General features: G+C 43.2%; 1 protein-coding gene across 14 annotated transcripts in view; it reads right to left on the bottom strand.

Moving 5' to 3' along the window:
- Positions 1–1,677: 1,677 nt before the first annotated feature.
- adgrl3.1 (adhesion G protein-coupled receptor L3.1) overlaps positions 1,678–22,937 on the bottom strand; it is a 123,901-nt gene continuing 102,641 nt past the window's right edge. For 4 of the 14 annotated variants that reach the window (XM_034584511.1, XM_034584501.1, XM_034584529.1 and 1 more), the window contains 10 exons: positions 20,683–20,903; positions 17,217–17,283; positions 15,774–15,865; positions 12,756–12,924; positions 10,733–10,912; positions 10,148–10,241; positions 6,924–7,052; positions 6,194–6,211; positions 5,257–5,559; positions 1,678–4,396 (listed from right to left, as the gene is read on the bottom strand). In XM_034584511.1, coding sequence (XP_034440402.1) covers positions 3,753–4,396; positions 5,257–5,559; positions 6,194–6,211; positions 6,924–7,052; positions 10,148–10,241; positions 10,733–10,912; positions 12,756–12,924; positions 15,774–15,865; positions 17,217–17,283; positions 20,683–20,903 — 1,917 coding nt within the window. In that variant the 3' untranslated portion in view covers positions 1,678–3,752. Of the gene's footprint in view, positions 4,397–5,256; positions 5,560–6,193; positions 6,212–6,923; positions 7,053–7,102; positions 7,400–10,147; positions 10,242–10,732; positions 10,913–12,755; positions 12,925–15,773; positions 15,866–17,216; positions 17,284–20,682; positions 20,904–22,937 lie in introns of those variants that run through there. The other 10 variants (XM_034584602.1, XM_034584594.1, XM_034584539.1 and 7 more) reach the window with 9 other exon arrangements.

Raw genomic sequence — 22,937 nt, 5'->3', positions numbered from 1 at the left:
TACAGTGTATCTGAACATTGGAAGGGAACGTTTCCTTCCAACAAATTATGCTGTAAGGCCTTTCTTCGAAATAGATTGTGATAAAAAACAAACAGAAGTTGTTGTTCCTCACACACGTGTTGTGTTAACGCTTGATGGTGGGTGTGTCCAATGGTGCAGTTGCGATCGTCATAACGACAACAATCATAGTTTCATGCTTGGGAGACACAACATAGCCGGTTTCAAGCTAACGTGCCATGTTAGCTGTCAAAGCAATGCAGAAAGAAAAGGAAGAAAACTGGAAATCAAAGCCACAACTTAATGAACACACGCCAGGAATCATCTGCTGCCTCTGCCTCCAATTTTGTGATTTGATGGCCCTCAATTAAAGTCACACAAAAGAACTTTCTAGAGGAAAACCTCTTTACTCGTAATTTCCGTAATAATTGTGGCCAGAATTCTTACTAGGAACCATTGAAAAAAGCAGGGTCATTTGGACTGTATATTGATAAGATGTTAACAGTTCATTGCAACATCTCTTAGAAATCTTGTTGAAGGTGTCCAAGGACCCTGCAACCTGTCCACCACTTACAGCTTCTATCTGTACTGATTGGCATCTGTACTGATAGCCAACGAGTTCACCTGTTGGCCTTGGTGCTGACCATGTAGGCAGAGGCTGTGGAGGTTGAAGAAGCAGATCCATTTAAATGATTATGTGCTGGAGAACAAACTGAGTCCTGGAATGTGACGCTCTCTGTCCATGTCTCCTTTTTCTAATATCTCTGTAAGTGTTGTTGCATCAAGCTCAGCAAATGTAGGACACTGTTTCAGATGAAAGTCTGTAAAGCCTGGAATAAGACCTAAGTAATAAAGGCTCTTCTTACACAAACATGTCTATTACACACACCTCTCAACCCACACAGCTGATTTAATGGTGCACATAATCACTTCACAGGTGGTTTGTTGGGAAGTAATTCTTCATACCACTTGACTCTTGTAGGTCAGGTCCATACATATGGGAAGTGTAAATGGGTGAAAAGTTAAGTCTCTATATTGGAGAACTGGTGCATGCATATATAGTGTGTGTACCAGTGAAACTGTGAAAAGGGGAGGGGCAGTACACAGGTTACCAGCGTATTCCAGGGCTGACATGTGGAGAAAAACAACCATTAACACTCACATTCACCAACGGCAGCAATGGGCAATTTTATATTCTCCAATTAACCTAAACTGCAGGTCTTTTGGATTCAAAATGAAAGTGCCACAGACGTGCGACCCCTCACTATCTCTGGAGTTGGCTACAGACAAAGGATCTTTTTTTCAGCTGGTCTGCAAAAAATCCCTTACATGTCTAAGTGTTACCTATGGTGCTGTAAATTGTCTTGCTGCAAGTGAAGCTGGTCTGATAATGACTTAAAACTGCTATTTCTAATCGCCACAACTACTATGTTCAGAACCCCTCCTATACACCCAGCCAGGACACCGAGTTTTTACACTTCTTATGGCAGGATTTCATCTGAGAGTGAAACACGAGTACAGAAATGCATGTAACACAATGTCCGTTGCTATATGCACAGTATGTCATTTCCCTAATGAGCCAGAAATGCGTATTTGAAGTGAAAACGCTGCGGCTCTTCAAACCTTTGTGATTGCATTCAATTTGGATGTAATGACTGATGGAGGCGGAAAACCACAAAGCTATGTCGGTAATTTATTTGTTGGCAAACAACTTTCACTGTTACAACAAATATTAGTTATGAGATCATTCAACTTGGAACCCATACAAAAAGAATAAATAACTAGCAATAATATTGTAATAATAATAATGATCATAATAATTTAAAAAAAGAAACAAAAAAATAAACCCAGTGCCACTTTATTTTCTCCCGTCTAAAGCCAGCTTCCTTTCCTCCAAGCTTGTTTTGCTAACTTTAAACCAATAAACAGATAAATAAATAATTTCTCTCTCGGGGACATGGCGCGGGGGCTTGTGGGATACATGTGCAAGCTAAACTTCATACACTTTTTTAAATTTTTCCTCCTAAATAAGTAAACATTGGCTCTCCACATTGGACAGTGCTGCTGTGTGCAGTTTTCACATCTTCAGTACATATATGGGGAGTCACTCATGGCATTTCACAGAAGAGAACCGCCCTTTCTCAATTTATGGAAGCAGTGTTAATTCTCTCTTATTTAGTTTTTGAGAAGGCCGCTTGTTATTCTCAGCATCCTTTCACCTGCACAGTAAGATCTCACCCAGCACAGCAAGGTAATGTCGATTTGTAGAACATTTGGCAAATAGAGAGGATATGCTTCATAAACCGTTGTGTTCCTCCAAGTATCTGATATCGTATTTCACCCAGGCTCCTTCTTGTGCCTAAAGGAAGGAAATGCTTTCCTCGAGAACAAATCAGAAAAGACTCACTTCCAGCAATTACTAAAACGTAGCATTTCCAAAGTAACTGTCTCCTCCATAAGCTATAACCACTTCTTTTTCCCTTTACTTTCAAAACTACCCAGTGGTAAAGTATATAGTAACAGTTGATTTGCAGAATGTGAGTGACAGTGTTGCTATAAAAGGACCAGAATGAGGTGTGCGTGGGGTATATGCGTATTAATTAAGGAGTGTGTAACTGTCTCTGTATTTATGAAACAGTGTCATGAGAGATAGTCCCTTGCTCGTTCTGTATAGTCTACACGTGAGAACATATCATGACTTCCCAGAACGGTTCCACAGACAAAAGGTTTGCAACCTAAAAATTGAAAAATAAAAGACTTGGTCATATGCAACATTTGTATCTGTATCTGTATTCTGTACAATACATAGAAACAGTTTGTGATTTCCTCGTAGTCCGTCCATAACTGAAAACTTTCACAGAAGAGAGGAGAAGAAATGGAACCCATTCTTTAATTTTTTTTTTCTTTTAAATCCAGTCTGTTGTAATATGATCTTCCTTCTTTGTTTTCAGTGGAATACACGGTATAGCCGCAGTCACTACAGCTCGCAGGAATGTTACACCAGCCCGGACACAACTCCAGCTTAGCAGATACGAAGGAAGAAGAATTCAGTACATCAGCGTGATATGGTTACAGTTTCGGTTGTCCATTAAAAATGTTTTTGGGATGGTCACGAGTGAGAGCATATTATCGTACATCCTCCACTTGATTGGCAAGGAGTGGGGAAGTGCCTCTTTGGGGGCCAGTTTGTGTTTATGCGCACCAGAGTTGAATATCCTGCTCTGCCCTTTGGAGAGTTGGAAACGTCATCCCAGTACGTGTCTTTAAAAGTGAGACAGAGAGACAGACATACAGACAAAACAGACAAGCAGCTCCTTTAACCAGGGCTGGGGGGTCATGCCCCTGTAGTGGTGGTAGTGGAGACTATACGCTATGATCTGCTAGAGGTCCATATTGGGGAACTTGTAGGGCTACGGTCAATCCAAGATCCCAAATTAAAGTCACAGGTGGGGTAAAATTACAGAGCCCCCCCCACTTCCTTTCCAATTCTCGTTGATGTTCACAAAGTCTCTCAGAACCGCCCAGGCTCTCAGTGTGCTCCATTGATGACAATACATTCAGTCCCTGCTTTGATATGACCAGCGATATCTCAACCGTATTGTCATGAACCATAGTTTATGTCACACAAACACACAGTACGTCAATCCAGGGGCGGGCCAGCTCAGTCTGTCAGTCAACAACACAGAATGTTTTCATTGGGAGGTTGGAAATGTGAGTGGACTGGGGAGGGAAAAAAACAAGTCTCTTTATTGGCTCTATAGACTGGTAACCAGGTGGGAAGGGTCTACGGGCGGCTCCTCGGGTGATGAATCAGACTCCTCTTTGTTCCCGGCCACCATGTATCCATCACTGCCACCACGGCCCATGTGGTAGTAGGTCTGCAGCTCGTGAAGGTGATTCCTGGAGCCCAGGTTTGGCATGCTCTTATAATAGACGTCATCCAGCTCGGGGGCCGTAGCACTCTTGCAGGGCTGCAGCTCCCCCGAGCTCTCTTCCTCTCCGTCTGTAAGGCCGTTCATCTGCCCATCCGGGAGGTCCGTTAGCACTGGCATGCTGGTGTAGAGTGAGTCTCTGTGGTTGGGCGAGTGCGTCTGCTCATCGGTGTGCTCGTTGGTCAGTAGGGGGAAGAAGCTTTCGCTGGTCTCCTGGGGAATGCGCCGTGGCCTTGAGAAGCTGTGCGGGGGAGGCGGCGGTGGCGGGTGGCTGTCTGGCGGCGGGGGCCGTGGCGGCAGGAGAGGAGCGTTGGACTCCTCTCTGATAATCTCCAATCCCAGGTTCTCCTCGTGGGGGAAGGCTGCAGGGTTGTCCAGCACCATGGGCCCATTGTCCTCTTTACCGCTGCCCAAACACCCACTGACTCCACTGCTGCTGCTGCTGCTGCTGCCGCCGGCCAGGCTCCCTGAAAGAAGAAAGCAGAACAAATGGTTATAGCATATCGCCGACAGTTAATGTTGAACACCGAGCAGCGCCGCTTCCACAGCGGTGATTTCAACTCATCAAGAACGTCAAGTGAAGTGAAATCGATATTTTCATATTAACGGTGGATCAAATTACAATAGGAAAGGCGTTGCTCATATTATCATCTGACTCATTCACCTGCATTTTCCCAACACTTATACAAAGTGATATAATCTCAGTGTTCTGGTTTTTCACCTCGGCACTCGTCAGAGCCGATTGAAGTCACAGCAGGCCGCTCGTTGAAACAGCTCTAAAAAGCCACTGTACACAACCTGCCCAGCACAAAATGGCACTGAGCATTTAGCAGCTTTACAGCCACTTACAGTATTTCTCTCAGGAGCAGCTAGAGATGAAAAACTGCCAACAGTAAAGTGAGTACTGGACATGCCTTCAACAGGTGGCCTGAAACATGAACGCAGATGAAGGCTGATCAGTCTCGGAGCCCATTGGCTATCGTCTGACGACAAATTAGCATCTGAGGGAAACTTCCAATATTTAAGGTAAGGTAATCCTTTATTGGTCCCCATGGGGTGACACTTAAAGTAGGTGTCCAGATGCCATTTTGGATAATCTATTTTCAGAGCTATCTGCATAGGAATGCAGGTAAATGAAAAAGCCGATCCGATGCATTTCAGTCAATTTGGTTGGTCACCACAAGGACTGTTGACCTGCGGGCAACCAAAACCTGCTCAAATGTAATTGGTCAAACTAGAAACAGACGCCAGACGGCTTTATAAGATAGTTGTAGCAGTAGACAGGTGAGTGTGCACCAGCAAGTTTGAGGTGAATCAAAACAGTCACCTCCGTTCGTCATGCTGCTGTTGACCAGCTTGTTCATCAGGTTGTGGTTGCGCTCGGTGGTGGCTCGCTCGTGGTTATTGAGGTAGGACGGGATGTAGTTGGAGGTCAGCTCCTTGAGGATCTTCTTCTCCAGGGTGGTCTCCTTGTGGTTGCTGTGGGTGCCGTATCCACCGCTTCGGTCTAGAATCTGGACGCAGTCACTCAAGTATTCGCTGCTGGCCATGGTGTAGTTGTTGGCATGGTTACCATTGAGAGGAAGTGTATCCATAACGCTGGAGTCTCTTGCGTTGTTCAGGATGCCCTCTGAGGAGCAAATAATGAAAAAAAAATGTTTTGATAATTATTAGGTTCCTTAAAATATACTGAGTGGATTTCTCAGACGAAAGATTTTAATTATTGTTTGATATCGTAGCGTGTGCTGTGAATTGAGGATTTAAAAAAAGTAGCAATGATCATTTCCTTGGAAGGAAAAATGCTTAATTTAAGAGAAACCTCAGAACTTTCTTTTTCTTAATTACTGCCAGAACCACAGCAAAACTAAAAGAGCAGTTACACTCCCAATGCAAAATAAATGTTTCAAAAATAACGCTTTAAGTAATTAGATTGCAAGTAATTTCCAAGAGCAAATATAACTCGATTTTCGATTTGCCCAATTTGCATCCGCAATATTTCAATTCAATGAGTCAGTGCGAAAGCTTGTTTTATTATTACTATAAATAAATTTCTCAAGAAATAGCATTTTGTCAAACAGGAATCCAAAACTGTGTAACAAACCAAATAAGACAAGTGTATTACTGTGTGCACTGACTCATGATTTGTGAAAAAAAAAAGAAGCATGTCTGAAAATAGACTGAAAATGTTAGGCAGAGTGCTTTGGACGCAAAGGGAGAGAGAAGTCAATGTTATTGAAGTAGGCGAGTATTAATTTAGTCCATACTTGTGTCTCGGTAAGGTGCTGATGGACAGCATGAGGGAGAAGAGAGAAAAGAGACACAGACGTGAGTTCTCACATAGAGAGAAACAAATTTCAGCAGCTACAAAATCAACAGTTGCACAGTAATTGGAGGCGTGAATGAAAACAAAGAAAACCCTGTCAGATGCTTAAAATCCAAGTCTAGTTTTTCAGGGTCTTATTGTTTACTGTCTGATTTTATTTATTAAACACAGAAAAAAAACATGAAAACACACAAAACAAATTGCATTTAAAACACAGCATATATATATATATTGTCCACATGCAGTGTAAAGCAATACACAAATCCCAATTGATATGTGCAATGTGGCATTCAAAATGAAGCACGGTATAAAATATGAGCATTCACACAAAATAATACAAATATTTCATGGCTCCCAAGTAGCTTATAAATTATAGAGTGCATCTATTGCATAAAATAAATAATGGTGTGGAGGTTTTTTACTGTTTGATACATTTATGTGCTGTGAGAACTGCCAGTGGGTGTCCATTGTGAGAGATTATTGCAGTGTGATTGATCGCCTTACTTGGGAGCCATAATCAGGCGAGATCAGATACGCAGCCAAAAGTGCATCATGGTGGCAAACATTTCAAAATGAAATGACCATGCAAAAAGAAATGCAATGTGGCGAACAAAAGACTCAAAGCGAACTTTCCAAATATTAAATGTTGGTAATAGGAACATGATGCACACCTTGGGTGTTGTACATGCCCACGGCTGGGTTATTATAGACTGCCGAGTCCCCCAGGAGAGTGTTATAAGGATTGTTAGTACCATGGGGACGAAGGAGAGCATTAGTTATAAGATGATTAGCCATGGCTCCTGGTACAGGCAGATAGAAAGAGAGAGGGAGAGAGGAAGGGCGACAGCCAAGACAAGAGAGGAAGAGGAGAGGGAAAGCAACAGCCAAGTCAAGAGAGAAGCAGAGAGAGGCACTCGAGAGAAAAAAAAAAGGCAGAGCAGAGATAGAGGTTAAAGGAGAAAGTGTGTAGACGTTGCAGAGTGGAAGTAAGTAAGAAGGGGAAAAAGGAAGGGAGAGTGAGATGGAAGGGGAGTGTGTGGAAGAAAGAGGGAGAGAAGAGGACAAGTAAATCAAACAAGCAAACATAGTTTGAGGTGAAAGCCAAGAAAAAGCTTGACGAGTCATTCTTGCAGCCACTGCATACAGGCTGAGGGATGGGATGAGAGAGAGAGAGAGAGAGAGAGAGAGAGAGAGAGGGAGAGAGAGAGAGAGAGACAGACAGACAGACAGACAGAGAGAGAGAGAGAGAGAGAGAGAGAGAGAGAGAGAGAGAGACAGACAGACAGACAGACAGACAGACAGACAGAGAGAGACAAGGAGAACATAGCAATGCTTGAAGAAGATTGTGCTGCAGTTCAATAGGCTTGAGCAGAGAAGCATGACTACAGGATAGTTAATGGACAAAGGGGCCACAAAAAAAGTGTTCCCAGAGCATTTCTTCCCCAGGTGGGACACGGATCATGTACACATTAAGAAACTGCAGGAAAACAGAAGAGGAACGACCGTGACAGCTCCTGTACATTCTTCTTCCTCCTATCATCCTCACGCTACCGCTACCGCTATAAACACGGATGAATGTCATATAGCTTCAAAACACGAGTTAGAGGAGGGAAGAAAAGTAAGGCACCAAACCATCTCTGTGGTGTCGCTTTCTTTTAGCTTTCTTTTAGCGTCTGTGTTTTCAGTTTGGAACGTCTTCAAATAAAACTAAAACTATCCTAACAACTCTAAATTGTAGTGCACAATGCACATTAATTAAAACGGATATAATAAAAGCATAAAGGGAAATTTGTCAATGTGACCAAATGTGTAATTTAAACCCTTAATCCCAAAACAACAAAAAACTAGGACAGAGTATTAGGGCCATAGTGAAGAAATATTTTATTTTGAAAATAATGTCATATTAAGAGAATAGAGTCATGATATTGAAAGAAAAAATATATATAATTGAATGACCAAAAAGTGACGATATAACAAAGGTAAAATTGTAATTTACAAGAAAAATCCACAATTCAATTAGAAAAAATTTCATAAAATTACAAGAATAAAGTTGTATCTAAATATCATGAGATTAAAGTTGTAATTAATTGAGAAAAAAGTCATAATAGTACGAGAATAAAAAACTTAACTTAGTGACAAAAAAAAGAATAAAGTTGAATTTCATGTGAAAAAAGAGAATAAAGAAAAGAAAATCTAAAAAAAAAAGTAAGAAGAAAGGAGAATGACTTTATTCTTTGAAATCTGAGATTATATTTCCTGTCTAAGTGGCCCTCATACTCATAATAATGAAAGTGAACACACACCTCCATTTTACTCTCTCCTAATTTCAACAAGTCAGTCCCCCATCAGAATATCCAGTTTATTCCACTCCATCCTTAAGCCACAGTGTGTAGTCGTTTGAGATCTACTGGCTGAGCACCTCTCGGCTCCACACGTGTGAGGGAGGAGGAGGAGGAGGAGGAGGAGGAAGGGGTGTCTTAAGCCCTGCCTCACTAAGTGTGTGATAATTCAGGCGCTGACACACACCGTGTCTGCTTTAGCATCAATCTGTCATGCTAACAGCTTATTAGTGGCCTGAAGGAAGCGAGGGCCACACCTCGACTTCGATGCTAACAAATGGTACTGTATGTGTGCAAGTTCCACTGTGTGTGTGTGTGTGTGTGTTTGTCTGAATGTGTGTGTCAAAATGTCTAGCCTTTTGGGTGTCTGTGTCCTCATTACCCCGGCCCTCAGACAGCCATACTCATGGGTTCCTTTTTCACAGACCATTACTGTGGCTTTACTCTGGAGGGACAGCAACAGACAGTTACGAATGCAGCGGGCTCAGCCTAATACTCATTTAAAATCAGAGTAATTACTGTAGCCTTCAGATAAGCTCGACTGAACACCCAGGTGCTTAGGTGAAGAACCTTCTGCAAAACTTTGCACTGCTGCAGCACTACCAAACATTCCTTGTAATTTTGCTCTTAAAGTGTTAATTCACCCAGAAAGTAAAGTTTTCGAGTCGAATTTGAATACCTGGGCTTCCAGACACTTGGATGACACCACAGCAGCAGTATGGAGGCATTGGTTTTTCGGGGCAGGTGCAATGTTCAACTCACTTTTATTCTGCATTATTATTCTGGGTCTTACATGATATGTCCTTGTGTACTGTTTTTAGTTTTTGTTCTCGTTTGTTGTACTGTTCTGTAGCCGATGTAGCACTTTGGCCCGAGACAAATTTCCCCTTGTGACAATAAAGTATATTTGATTTGATTTGATATTTTTGGTGTTTAAAGAAGTGGTCCCCCTGTTACTTCAATTGTTTTGGACTTGGCTGCAACGCTGTTTAGCCTGGAAGTGTTTTGTGGACTCAAACACTTCACCCACCCCTCCATCGGCATAGTGGTGAGTAGATAATGAGTTTTTTTGAGTGAAGTATCCCGTTAATACTCGTATCTTCGTCTGAAGAGACACGCTACTACATTCAGTTAATAACAAAGCATTAATTAACTCTACATAATTTACAGTATAATAATAAAGGCTATAGACGTGTTCAGCTAAAGGATTTCTCACCCACTATGCATCAAAACAACACCATCCCAGGAAAAAGATGTATAGGAGCCATCAACACTGTGTTTCTACAGAACTCTGTCGATTTTAAATGAAACCACAAACCGGTTTCAGTTTTAACTACAAACTTTTTTTCCTGTAAAATCATCCTTTTGAAACATGATGATATTGTGATATTTACACCCTATTCAGCTAATCTGACTCTCTACAAGAACCGTTATCAGAAGTTTGGACTCCTACCACTTTACTAAATGACAGTGTATGCTGTCTGGGCCTCCCGCTATTAATAAAGTAGATATGGTGACAGTGATGAGGATGCAAATGGTAGGTATCCCGTGGTTACCTCTGTTGAGCGTGGCAGAGCTGTTGATGTCTCCAGTGATGAAGGAGGACTCCTGTTTCCTCACAGTGTCATTCCACATCCGCCTGATACGACTCTATACGTAGAAGAAAAAAAAGAGAGAGGCGAGAGAAATAGGAGGAGAGGGAGACGGAGGTAGAGAAGGTGTGGGTAAAGATGAGGCAGCAATGAAAAGGGCAGGAGGGAAGGAAGGATGGGGGAAGTCAAGGGAGGGGAAGGCATGATGACAAAAGAGGGAAAGAAATGCAGTAAGAAATATAAAAGGGGATGGTGTGCAAACGAAGGGCAAATTAGTTGCGGGAGAGGCAGGAAAAAGTAAAGCAACGGCCAGCAAGAGAGAAACAGGTGGGGAGAAATAATTACCCATTAATGCCATTTATGCTTCATCTGCCTGTGTGTCAGCATCAAGGTGCAAGTCAGGGTTTGGGCTATCTCACTTTCAACTCAGAATCCACATTTAAAGTCTGCAACGTCCATGTCAAACAGAGTTTTTTTTATGGCTACGATAAAAGTAGTTGAAAGCGAACAGCGATAACCCAAAACCCTCATGGCGTCCTCTGGCCTCACCTGAGAGTCTGCTGTGCTGTAGCGTCCGGGTGTGCAGGCAGGTAAGCTCACCTGTGAGCCTGTGGAGTAGCGGCCCGGCGTCCGCGAGGTGGTGGTCTTACTGGATGAGGAGATGGACGTCTCCACGCTCTTGCCGCTGCAGCAGTGAGTGCGCAGACATTTGCCGTACTCTTTACGCACCTGGTTAGGGGAGGTGAAAAGCAGGCATGAAGGACTGATGTTCCACTTTGCACATATTGAGGCATATTGTTTAAGACGACATACCAGAGAAAGAACAGCCTGCAGGGGCTTAACTTGATAAAGTGTCTCTGTTAACTTTATTTTCTTGCTCAAATTCTTTGTGCAAATACACACACACACACACACACACAAGCGTCCATAAAAATGCAGACATTAAAGGATTAACTTCATAAACTTAAACGTCAACAGGCAACCCAAATGTTGTTTCTGCCACATAACTGTCTGAAATGGACATGCTCCTTAGGGAGACATACGCCGCACTTGCACACGCAAAACATCTGCATTTAGATCCCAATCAAGTTAGAGCAAATAGGGCCGTAATTGCTTTTTAACAAGCTCATTGGACTGGCAGACGTGTATTGCCACGTGCTCTGTTTGAACAGCTGTGTGGCGAGTTGCTCCGTGCATCTTGGGAGAAACCATGTCGGGCCACATGCCAAAGACAACCTCAGCACTGTTCTGAGGACGTCTCTCAGGATACGTGATCCTGTGGCCTAACACATACCTAAGTACAGTGCATGCTGACATCTGCACACACACACACGCAGCACTTGTTTACCGCTCACACACTTAAAACTAAAAACTCTCTGCGGGACGGCAGCCAGACGAGAGTATTAAGCATTTGATGAATTCTCTCTCCATATCCTACTCCACTTCTGTACTCCCAGGCACTGACAGTGTGTGGGAGACTCTGTAAAAATATCGTTAGAATGTGAAGGCTTCTCCTGGAAGCCACATATAATTCAAATTTAAAAAGTGGTACATATGTACTCGCAAGTGCCTCTAATCCTTTAGGCCAAACAAACCCCAAAACATATAAACATATAAATAGGTTGTCTTTTCAAAATGAAAGAGGGGGAAGCTGCGTGTCAATGTGAAGGAGGTCAATGTATTAAATCACTGAAATCGCTGCCACTTAAGCCGTTTTTAGACATGAACTCAAAATGGGTACAGAAATTTCCCAGAGTTTGCCTTTCACATTTTAAGAGTGCAGCAGGAGATTGTCCAATTCGGACTCTCTCTCAACAACAGCAAAATGTCACGGACATTCAGGCAAGGGGCGGTGCCTGGGGAGAGCATGAAGGAGGCATTTTGTATTGTCAAAATCTCTTGAATCTCGTCTTTCCACGCCTCTTCTACGTGAATGCCACATCCTAAGATATTTGTTTTTGTTCTTTTTTATTTAGTTTTGCGTCTGTTGTGTTGGAAACATCATCAAAGCACACACTCGCTGGCTGGTTTCTGATATTTCCCCGAAATTTTACGAGGGGGCTTGCAGCAAAAGTTCCCGGAAAATAGCAACTGACTTGGAAATAGTTTTTTTCTCTTATATCGCCCCTCCCAAAAATGTCAGTCCAAAAGCAGCTTTAGACACAAATCAGATATATTTCTTCTGTATGTGTCCAAATGTTTGGACAACTGGAGCTAAATGTTATCAAAAGTTTTTGAAAAAATGCTATTTCCGGCTTGATGACCCTGCCTGATGATGAAAAACTGTCTTTTCCGTTGGGGGATGACAGAAACACTGTAAGACCGGCAGCTCCGTTTATTACCTGCTGTCAGACAGTGAAAAGTGAGCGAGAGAGTGAAAACATGAGAATCGAGCAGCCGGTAGTGTTACAGAATGACCAATCAAACCCCTGACAGCTCTGCAGATATTTTTGGTGTCCCCTGCTGATCACTGCTCGCCATGTGTGTGTCTCTGTTTGTTTTGTATTTGTCTGCCTGTCACGCTAACTCGTCTATTTCCGTCTATCTTTGTCTCTGTGTGTGTGTGCCTCACCTTCTTCTGCAGTATGCAGTGGAAGATGAAGATGAACATCCCCTGCAGGGAGTTGAAGATGGTGAAAAGGTAGGCCATGATCACGGTGCTCTCGTTGATGTACATTAGGCCGAACGCCCAGGTCAGGCCCAGCAGGCACAGCAGAGCAATGGCACCGATCACCCAGGACCTATAAAAGATAGAAGGGAGAAATCACCCACTGGATAACCATGTCAATTTAAATTTGATTTAACATCTCATATTCTCAACAAGAGCTCTTTTAGCAATGTAACATTATATACAAAGTTTATTTTGCGGATGGCATTATAGGCAGTATAAAAAGCCTTATCTCTTTCCCTGGAAAGCTAAAGCTTTTCATCCAAGTTTGATGCATGTGGGATATAAGGCAGGAGAAAGGGGTGAAGGAGGGTTCACTCAGCCCTGACACTGTGGGACTGGGATGAGGGAAACAGTGGGAGGCTTTTGCCAAAAAGAATTACACTCTTGCAAAAATGGTAGAGACAAGAGAGAAAGGGGATTTGCTCATTTAGATACCATCTCGAGAGACAGGCAGGGGAGGTTAGAAGCTAGCTGACGTCAGCCACTAGTAACGAGAGAGTCAAGCCCATAAGACCTTTTCCGAGAGAGATCCAAAGTCTGTCATTCGTCAAAGTGCACATCCGAGGGTAAAGAGTGTTTTCACAGGCAGAAGTGGGTCCTGAAGTCTGTTAGTGCAAATGGGACGATAACAATTTAATGGAACCAAATTTCATAAAAGTTTTCTGAGGCTCCATTTCAAACAGAGCCTATGTGGAAATGAGTCATAAAGGTAAAATGTCAGAGAAATGGTCATGTCGAGGCATGTGTATGCATCGTAAGTCCTCGTCTGAGTGCGTGCACGTGAGAGTGAGTGTGTGTGGGGCCGTGTGAGTGGTATCGCTGGGCGTTAAGTAGACGGACATTACGGCCATTATAAAATGACATTTCCCAGTAAAGGTCATGGTGTCGGGTCTGCCACAGCCACGATGATGGCTGTTAATTTGATTGGCTGACTGGGCAGTGATCACCTCTCATGTGAGACTTGAAGACAAAGAAAGGGGGTAAAGAAAGAAAGGGGGAGGGCGGAGAGAGGAAAAGACATCGGGGCAGATATTAGAAGAGTCAGGAGGAAGGAAGAGAGAAAGAAGAGAGTAAGTGAGTGAGACTGAGGTGATTGATTCGATGTTGCCCTCTGTGGCACCATTCAGGCGAGACAGAACCTCCAATAAAGCTCGTCTGACGACCCCCTTCAATAAAGGGTATACTCATCCCTCTCTTTTCCATCCCTCCATTCCACCTCTCCCTCCAGTGCTCCCTCGAGTCATGGTTTCTCTCTCGGCTCGGCGTCCCCTTATTCACATCGCACCATTATAATATTTCAATAGCACTTTGGGTCTATAGGTCATAGGAGCTCGCAAGTCACAGACGAACAAGTGATCCGTTTTACAAAGCAGGTTAATGGTTAATTAAGGGATAAGCAAAGACTCGAGGAGGTTTCACAGACAAATGAGATGACAAACAAACCAATCAAAATACAGCTAGGGAGGATGACAGGCATCTGATTGGAGGGAGGCCTTACCAGAGCCAGTCCTCAACAAAGACAACACATGATGGCTTGAAGTTAAAGAGAGAAAGAAAAACGAAAAGAAGAAAAAAAAAGAATGAGATGATGATGATTAACATGTAAATGAAACACTAATGAAGTAAAATGATCAAAATCAATTCGGCCTTTAGTGTGCTCAGAGAGGAAAAAGGGAAAAAAAGGGTTGGATTCTAAATAATTATTTCATTTTATCTTTCATCTGCCTTTTTTGATCTCAATCCCCTGAACTGCAGCGGGGCAAAGATTGGCTGCTTTCGTCTTTATGTCTGAAACGCTTCCCACTTGAAGTCCTACTTAAAACTGCTGTCATGAGAGATAAATTGGCAGTAATATTTAAACGATACATCAAATGAGTAAGCCATTTTGTCATTTATATTCTGAGCAGCCGCCGCATATTGTTTGAATTAGACTGAGCCTTTTGTCTCAGACGAAAACGAAAAAACTAAGTCCTGATGAGTTAGCTCGGAGGCCACGGCTTCATTGTTCTGTGGGAATTAAGTCATATTCAGTGATATTCTCTGAGGGCGATACAGGTAACGTGACATGATGAATTCAGTGGGTGGTGTCTTGAAATAATGTCGGAAATAATGCTTAATGTGACATGCTTAGGTACAAAATAAGCTGATGGACATAGATTTAAAATACAGTTTGACATTTTGGGAAATATACCTTTTTTCAGCTTTTTTGTCTAACGAGATGTTTAATACCGCTTTGAGCTAAGCTAGCCTGGCTCTGTTTAAAGGTAACAAAGTCACTATCCACACGTCATACTTCCAGGCACAGACTTTTAACTTTAACATTTTACACTCAGCTTTTTTAACTCTGCTTCAATTATGCTAACTCATAAACTGTATATAAAGATGGATGACATGTCCCTAAAAGTGAAGCCAAAACCCTCTGGTGGCAGGCCGCAGTATTGGTCATAAATCCAGCCTCTTCCTTTAAGCAGATGGGACATAGGCAAACTAAAAGTCAAATTTCATGTTTATTACATTAAATATAAATAAGTAGTTATTATGAAACAGATATATGCAAGTGCTTATTTTGATTATGATTGACAGCTGAGACTCCTGATTGGTCAAGCGCATTTGTATTGGCGGGATCTTAGCTCCAGTTTTGTTCAGTGGAATCAAGGAGAGACATGTCGTCGATCTTTATATTCAATCTAGATGCTAAACTAAACGACTGCGTCTCATCCAGCTACATACTGTATTTAACAAACAGAAATAAGAGTGGAATCAGTCTATTTATCTTGACAAAAAATTGAGAATAAGCATATTTTCCAAAATGTCAAACTATTCCTTGAACTTAACCCACACACACATGCATAATCCCACCCACTTTCACCCCCAAGAGCACTGGTGAGGCAGCAGAATGGTCAGCACACATGCACTTACTTGATGTTGTCCAGACATCCAGAGTCTGGTTTGAGAATGGCCGTATGGTGGAACATCTTATAAAGAGCGATACCGAGGAAGATTACGTTCAGCTGAAACACACACACACACACAAGTAAATATTCTGCAGCGATGAGCCTAATTAAAGACACATTGTCACCACCACAGTTCACACACATACAGTGCATGTCATTTCATTTTCCCTTGCAGCAGTAATTGGCTTGGGGACAGTATCGGCCTACAATCGACGAACCTTTATGTTCTAAAAATACAGCAGCTGGAGCATCAGAGAAAACACAGCAGTCATTGTGACCATCAATGATCATTGCTGTAATAAAAAATCCAATTCTCCCAGTTGCTGTCCAGTCTGCTGTCCTTACCTATTGCTTTGATAGGGTGGTTTAATAATAACTCATCTAGGCTGTTGTGTTAGGTCCCCAAGGCTGTGTATGTTAGCAATGGGTGTAGAGTCATAACAGAGCAGTCCCACCTGCACTGCTCCCACTTACAGGCCCAGTTAGATCAGTGATAGTCTGCCTGACATTTCTAAAATGAGCACAGAGCATCAGTGTACATGCTGACATTCACCTAATTGGGAACATCTCCCATTGCTTTAGTTGTACCTTTTTCACTATATATATATATAGTGTGCATGCTTCTTCAAGGTAGGAAGGATGCTTGTGTCTGTGCCTAAAAAGAGTTTACTCACTCATAACTTATCATTTATTCAGTGAAAAAGAAATGTGTTTATCAAATAAAACAAACACACAAATGAATTAAGTATTTTCAAAATAAAGTTAGCAATTGTGTTCATTTATGTTACTAACTGAAGTTTTTTCAGTGGTGACATTGCTCTATGCATCGATTACAAAAATGTTGCTTTTCCTACAGTGCTATTCCTTTCAGAAATCTAATATAGTTTACTTTGTAAATGTGTTTATACCAGATTTCTACCCTAACTATGTTGTGAAACTAAGAAAATAGTAACATCAGACAATTTTGCATCTTTTTAGTTGGCAGGAGTGAAAATGAGTCATCCTCTACTTTTGTGATGTTATTATTCCAGAATGACAAAGGCATTGAGAACACTTCAGAGACACCGGATGTTGGCTCTATTGGCTGTATTATGTTTTTTTTCTAATGTTTTTCCGAATGACACACACATTTCTGGACTTTTTTCTAATCGGAAATGGCTTAAAAAATCTCCCTAGGGTGGCATGACTCAGACCCACTCAGGTTTGGGCCAAGCCCCAAATTTATACAACCATTGAATGATCAAACTGACACATGGAGTTTCTCCTGCTTCCACTTACAAAACAAAAAGCTCAGTTAAACCTTAACGGAGCGAGTCCCCTCTGCACGAACATGTATCACCCGCTCCTCTCTGTAACCTACATGCAGCACTATGCCAAGTGTGTGAGCATGTGTGTACGTGTGTCTCACCATGATGATGAGAGTAGCAGGGCCAATGAAACTCCAGATAAAGTATGTATCCAATCGCAGCCAGCACCTAGAGAGGGGGAGAGAGAAGAGATAAAGAGTGAGTACGAGAGAGAGAGAGAGAGAGAGAGAGAGAGAGAGAGAGAGAGAGAGGGAGAGAGAGAGAGAGAGAGACAGAGACAGAGAGAGACATCATGCATGAGAAACAGAGGGAAGAAAAACAGGAGAAAGGAAAGACGCAGAGGGATTAAAAACATGCCCCAGTCTCAGATGGATGTAGGGTAGCAAGGATTTACCATCAGAGGACAGGACATGCATCACAGTTACACACACACACACACGCAAGGAGAAAAAGCCATACATTACACGCCACACAGTATATCAAACGCATCAGGTTAGAGGGAGGACAAAAAGAATTGGTGCGGATGAAAAAGTGAAAGAGACGGAGAGCAGTGAGAGAGGCGTTGCAGGACGGAGAAAAAATACACTACGGTGTATGCACACCTCAAATATACATCACACACGGAGGGGGAGACAGCGAGGGATGAGCACCTGTGATAAATAAACCCTCAGTCCCCCCTCAGGGCACAGATATATGACACAGCCACATCCTGCAGTCGCAAAAATATGACATGACTGTGTTCATTTTAATACTGAGTTATGGATGCAGCCCTCATACCGGGCTATTTATGGAGTCTGGGAGTGGCGGCGGTGAGGTTAAAGGAGAAGGGGCACACACACACACACACACACACACACACAGAGGCACAGATTTCTGACCACAAGGTTAGCGTTGATGGTAAAAGATAAACTGCTGTATGCTAAATTATACTACCCCCAAAACATCTTCACTCATCAATTGCAGTAAGCAGGAGAAGGAGAAAAAAAAAAAGAAAGTCGCCCGCCTGCCCTCCGCTGAGGTCAGACCCAAAGGGCTGCAGGAAAAAAAAAGTACCTGAGTAAAAACCGCTGGAGCAAAATGGCCGACTGATTCACGACCAGCTGCTTCTGAATTATTAATCTTTCAATTTCCAGCACATTAGAGAGCCCTCCATTACGGGTCCCTGACTGTGTCACTGTATCCTCCAATAGGGCTCCTCTGCTAAGTCATAGCCACCTTCATTATGGGACGGGAGATAGACTCAGTGCCACTGGCTAATATGGGGGGGGGGGGGGGAATGGCGGTGTGATGTGTGTCAAGGTGACACAGCAGGGGTGGCAGATGATATTTGCCGAGGTTTTCTTTCAATGCGTTATGTCAAACATGATAAGCAGCGCCATTTTCAAGGCCTGACTGATGAATGAGTCACTCGAGAGAGTTTCTGCTTTTAATGAAAATAGTTTTCAGTTTCTTCTTGAAGTCCAAAGAGGCACAGGGCCATTAAAAGCATGAAAAGTGGTTGTTTGGGTGAAGGACAAGAATTAATTTTTGGGTGAAATTTGTCTTTTACATCTTCACTGATTTCAATGTGGCTCTTTATTAACATTATGCTGCCACAACATATTACTTATTTTTTGGGGGGTTTCTACCGTTAAACCGCAGCTATTGTCTGGTGGCTAATGGCATGCAGTCTGATTATTCATCCAGAGCTTGGCATTCAGACACTCATGTTTTAATGATGGTCCCACGATGAAATATTGATCTAAGTGGTATACGGACTGTTGTGGCCTGACGCTTAAACACTGCTAAATCCAACCCTTTCCTCGTCTTCCAGCCTCCGAGGTGACGTGGAGCTGCGAGGTCTGATCTACAGAAGACCCCCGCCAGCAGCACAGGACGTGGGCATTTGAGCGTGTGAATCATTTAACAGCCCTATAGTGTCCTGTCATATTTCACTTTCTATATGGAGCCGCTCATTTATTAGCAATTGAGGGAAGAGATTTTTTTCCAGATACAAGTTTTTTTCAATGCAAGGTTCCGCATTGATAATGCCCTTTCTTACAGTTGTAGAGTGGAGGACAGGTCACGGACTTCCGAAGTGCACCGTATACATTTATGCACATCATGCACATAATATGCATATGCACATGCATGAATAAGATTTGGGACTCTCGAAGTGTCTTCTCAGAGTCACAGCATGAATGGAGTGGACAGGTCAAGCGTGTGAAACTGTTGTTATGTTCACTCTGGTGTATTTGTGTGGGGCCTATTATGCATTCACTTCATATGAATGAGATGCTGCCTGGCTTCTCTTGGATTCACTCTGTGTTTCCAGTTGGACAAGTCAAGCATGCGTGAATACGTTTCCATGTGCTCTTAATGTATGTCCTCATCCCACTCACCGCTCTGCTCTTCCTCTGGGGAATCTTCCTTTTTCTTTGTTTACACACACTAGTGCAGACCAGTGTGGATGTGTGCACGCTCTGACAGACTGCCCCATCACTTCAGTTTCTATCCCTCCATTCTCACAAATATTCAAATCACTTCTTTTCTCCCTCAGGCTAAATCCATACCACTACGTTTTCATTTGAGAGCAGCAAACTGAAACGATCTCTGTCCGTTACGGTTCCGGATGAGTTAAGATCCCCATCCATACTAACTCACCTCAGAACGCATATCATGTGACCACTCACGTACACTGGGCATGCCCGTGCTAGTTTAAACAGGAGGGCTCACATCCCACTGGACAAGGGAATAGTCGCAGATTGCCCAAAAAGTAGCTCGTCTCCTGATCATGTAAACAGATGTTTCATTGTAAAATGCAGAATCTAACTGCACAACAGCTGTTAACTAAGACAACAGAGTCAGCAACGCTTATAATTACCCATGTCGTAAACTAAACTGGTAGCCGAGGCTAACGCCGGTTGTTTGCATCTGGAAGGGATGGATGTGATAGGAGCCTGACGAATCAGCGAAGGCTACATCGTGACCGAAACACCCGATCGGCAACCGGTTGTAAGTGTCCACGAGTTCATCAGTTCCAAACATCTCAGTTTCTGCCCGTACAGACTATAATGCTGCTCTGGAGTTTTCCAACTAAAATGGGACCAGCAGTGATAACAAACATCTGTTATAGTGGCTCTAAAACTCCGGAGTAGTGTGGACGCCAGGTGCATCTGTATCGGGTTGATATGGATGTTACTGTGGATGTAGCCTCAGTCTGCTCCACCGTGCACCCCCCCCCCCCCCCCCCCCCCCGTCTTTCCCACAAGTTTAATCCTTCCATATTCACACATTGTTGCCGCTGTGCTCATGCAGCCACTCTAACGTGCATTCCCCCCCCCCTGCTTGTATCCACACTTCCCCTCCCGTCTTCCATCCTTCTCTGCCTCTCCTCCCTCTCAACCTCGCTGAATTGACTCTTCAGAGGTGCCACAGCTTGCAGACTCCACTGTGGCAGACACAGCCAAAACGACATCAGGCACTTCAGGCCCCCCCCCCCCCCCCCCCCTTTCCCTCTCTGCCCCCATCATCCATCCATCCTTCCTTCATGCTATACGCTCCCTCTCACCCCCCCCCTATCCTTACACTCGGTCAGTGCCGTAGCTCCTGTAGTCCACTGCGGCGGATACAGCCACGATGATGGCAGGCACTCCGTATCCTGCCAGGTAGAAGTACTTAGTCCTGGAGTGTTCGCTCTCAAACACCTCTACCAGCATGATGTAGAGCTGCACCCCTTCCAGGAACATCCAAGTGAAGGCTGCCAAGAAGAAGAAATGGAGCAGGGCCGCGAAGACTGCACAGGCAATCTGGAGAGGGAAGGAAAAGACGGAGAGGATTCAGAAATACAGTAAAAACAGCATGGAGCGGCGCTCGAGAAATATGTAATCTGGGGGACAGTTGGGCTGATGAGATGGAGGGAAAAAGACACTTCAGGTGATAAGGAGTGTGAGTAAGACTTTATTGTCGTCACACATAGGGCCGACAATTCTGGAGTAGACGGGAGAGGGCGAGCACGAGGCAGGAAGCAGCAGATGGAGCTCACAATCATAGAGTAGTATAACAGCAATTACAGGCGACAGAATGACTCTAAATCACTTCAAGATAGCAACATTAGTAGAGCCTCCTTCGCACTTTACTCCACGTCTACATCTACAAGTTATTTAAGAAGATAGATGGGAGAATACAAGTGACAAGTCGGTGCTGCAGCCTGTGCTGATTGACCACATTTCAAACAGAAGCACTTTCAAAAGGGGGCTGAGAGAGAAGAGGAGGGAGGGGGTTATGGAGGAGGGCAAATTACTTGGCAGCACTGGAGAGAATACAATGTGATTTTTTTGTCAATGCCAAGGATGAACAGAAATAAGTAAAAAAAAATACAGAAAAATGACTCAGCAACTTGGTATGAAGGAGACAAAGCACCTATAAAAATTGACACATTTTAGAGCTCGGGAAAAAGGCGGCAGTAACATCAGTTTAGAAATTGAATATCAGGTTTTATGCTTTAACTAGAGCTGAACCGTGGATTTTAAATAAACTATATAATCAAATCAAAATACTGTGAATATTGTTATGGTGTGGCAAGGGTGATGAAAATAACTAATGCGATTAGCAGAACGTGAACAAATGGAGATTAAATCACATTTGTATCATGTGAATAGAGACTAATGAAGGGGAGGAAGAGTTGGAGAGGCCGGTGATAAAATGTTCCTTTCAGACATGAACTGCAGAAAATGTAAATCGGCTCTGACTTCAACCTAATCCGCACGTGTGCTTGACTCATCCACCCATCACCTACCCAAAGGAATTATTTTCTCTATTTCAGAGACCTGCACCCACATGAATATTCCTAAAATACAATAGCATCCACTGTGTGAGGATTTGAGCGACTCTGCCTCCTCTAAATGATGCGCCCGGCTGCAGTGATTGAGTGCTCGCTTGCAGCATTGATCGCAGGGATGCACAAGGTTTGCTTTGCAAGGAGCTGCAGCCGTGGGGAATGAGTTTCTCCCAAAAAGAAAGCAAATTACCCTCAGATGACTCGTCCATTTCCCCCACCGACAGAGATGCCCTATTATCAGAAATGCTCATTCTTCTGACCCTACCCATCCGACCTGTGGATCTACGGCAAGTCCGCAGGTAGAACTGCAACCCGCTCATCACTAGTGCAGATATTTTCCTGGGCTTTGCCTCTCACGTATAAAGAACGCATCATCTGGGGCTACATCCATACGACCATGTTTTTTTAATATGTGGTTGTTAGTTACAGAAAGAGCTAGGCTACAAACAAGAAGCAACAATGGCTAAAAGTCAAAGCAGAGATGTCTCTTCTTGGATCGATGAGGAGGGGGAGCGGTTACTAAGGAGTATGAGGTGGCCACTGAGGTTTAGGTTTTCTTCCGGACTTAAACGCAGCCCCGGAGTTTTGAAAATAAATTGGGGCCAGCAGTGTTTCTGACATTTTTCATTTTCAAGTCCATATCGTGTTTGAAATGTCAACGGCACGCCCATTTTTGGACCTTTTTTTTTGTCCGAAGTAAGTGACTCGTACATTTGCTTTTCACATACACAGCCCCTCTGAAGAATTTCAGGAAAGTGTCCGGACTTCATGTCTGAAAGCAGCTTTAGAAAAACCCTTAGTCTCTCCTGAATGAAATAAATAAGAAAAGCCCAGCAGCAAAGGATGAGTAGTTGAAAAGTGAAAGAGGGGCATCAAACCTAAAGCAACATTTTCAGCAGGAGGAAAAGGAAGAAAAAGAGCGCTGCTTTAGAAGAGAGGACGAGGAAAGAATGAGCGGCGAGATTTGGCCCGTCACGTTCACGGCAATGTTCTGATCTAAAGA

This window comes from Hippoglossus hippoglossus, chromosome 1 (genome assembly GCF_009819705.1).
Source record: "Hippoglossus hippoglossus isolate fHipHip1 chromosome 1, fHipHip1.pri, whole genome shotgun sequence".
Classification (NCBI taxonomy): domain Eukaryota; kingdom Metazoa; phylum Chordata; class Actinopteri; order Pleuronectiformes; family Pleuronectidae; genus Hippoglossus; species Hippoglossus hippoglossus.
This window is presented reverse-complemented; position numbering and strand designations above follow the sequence as displayed.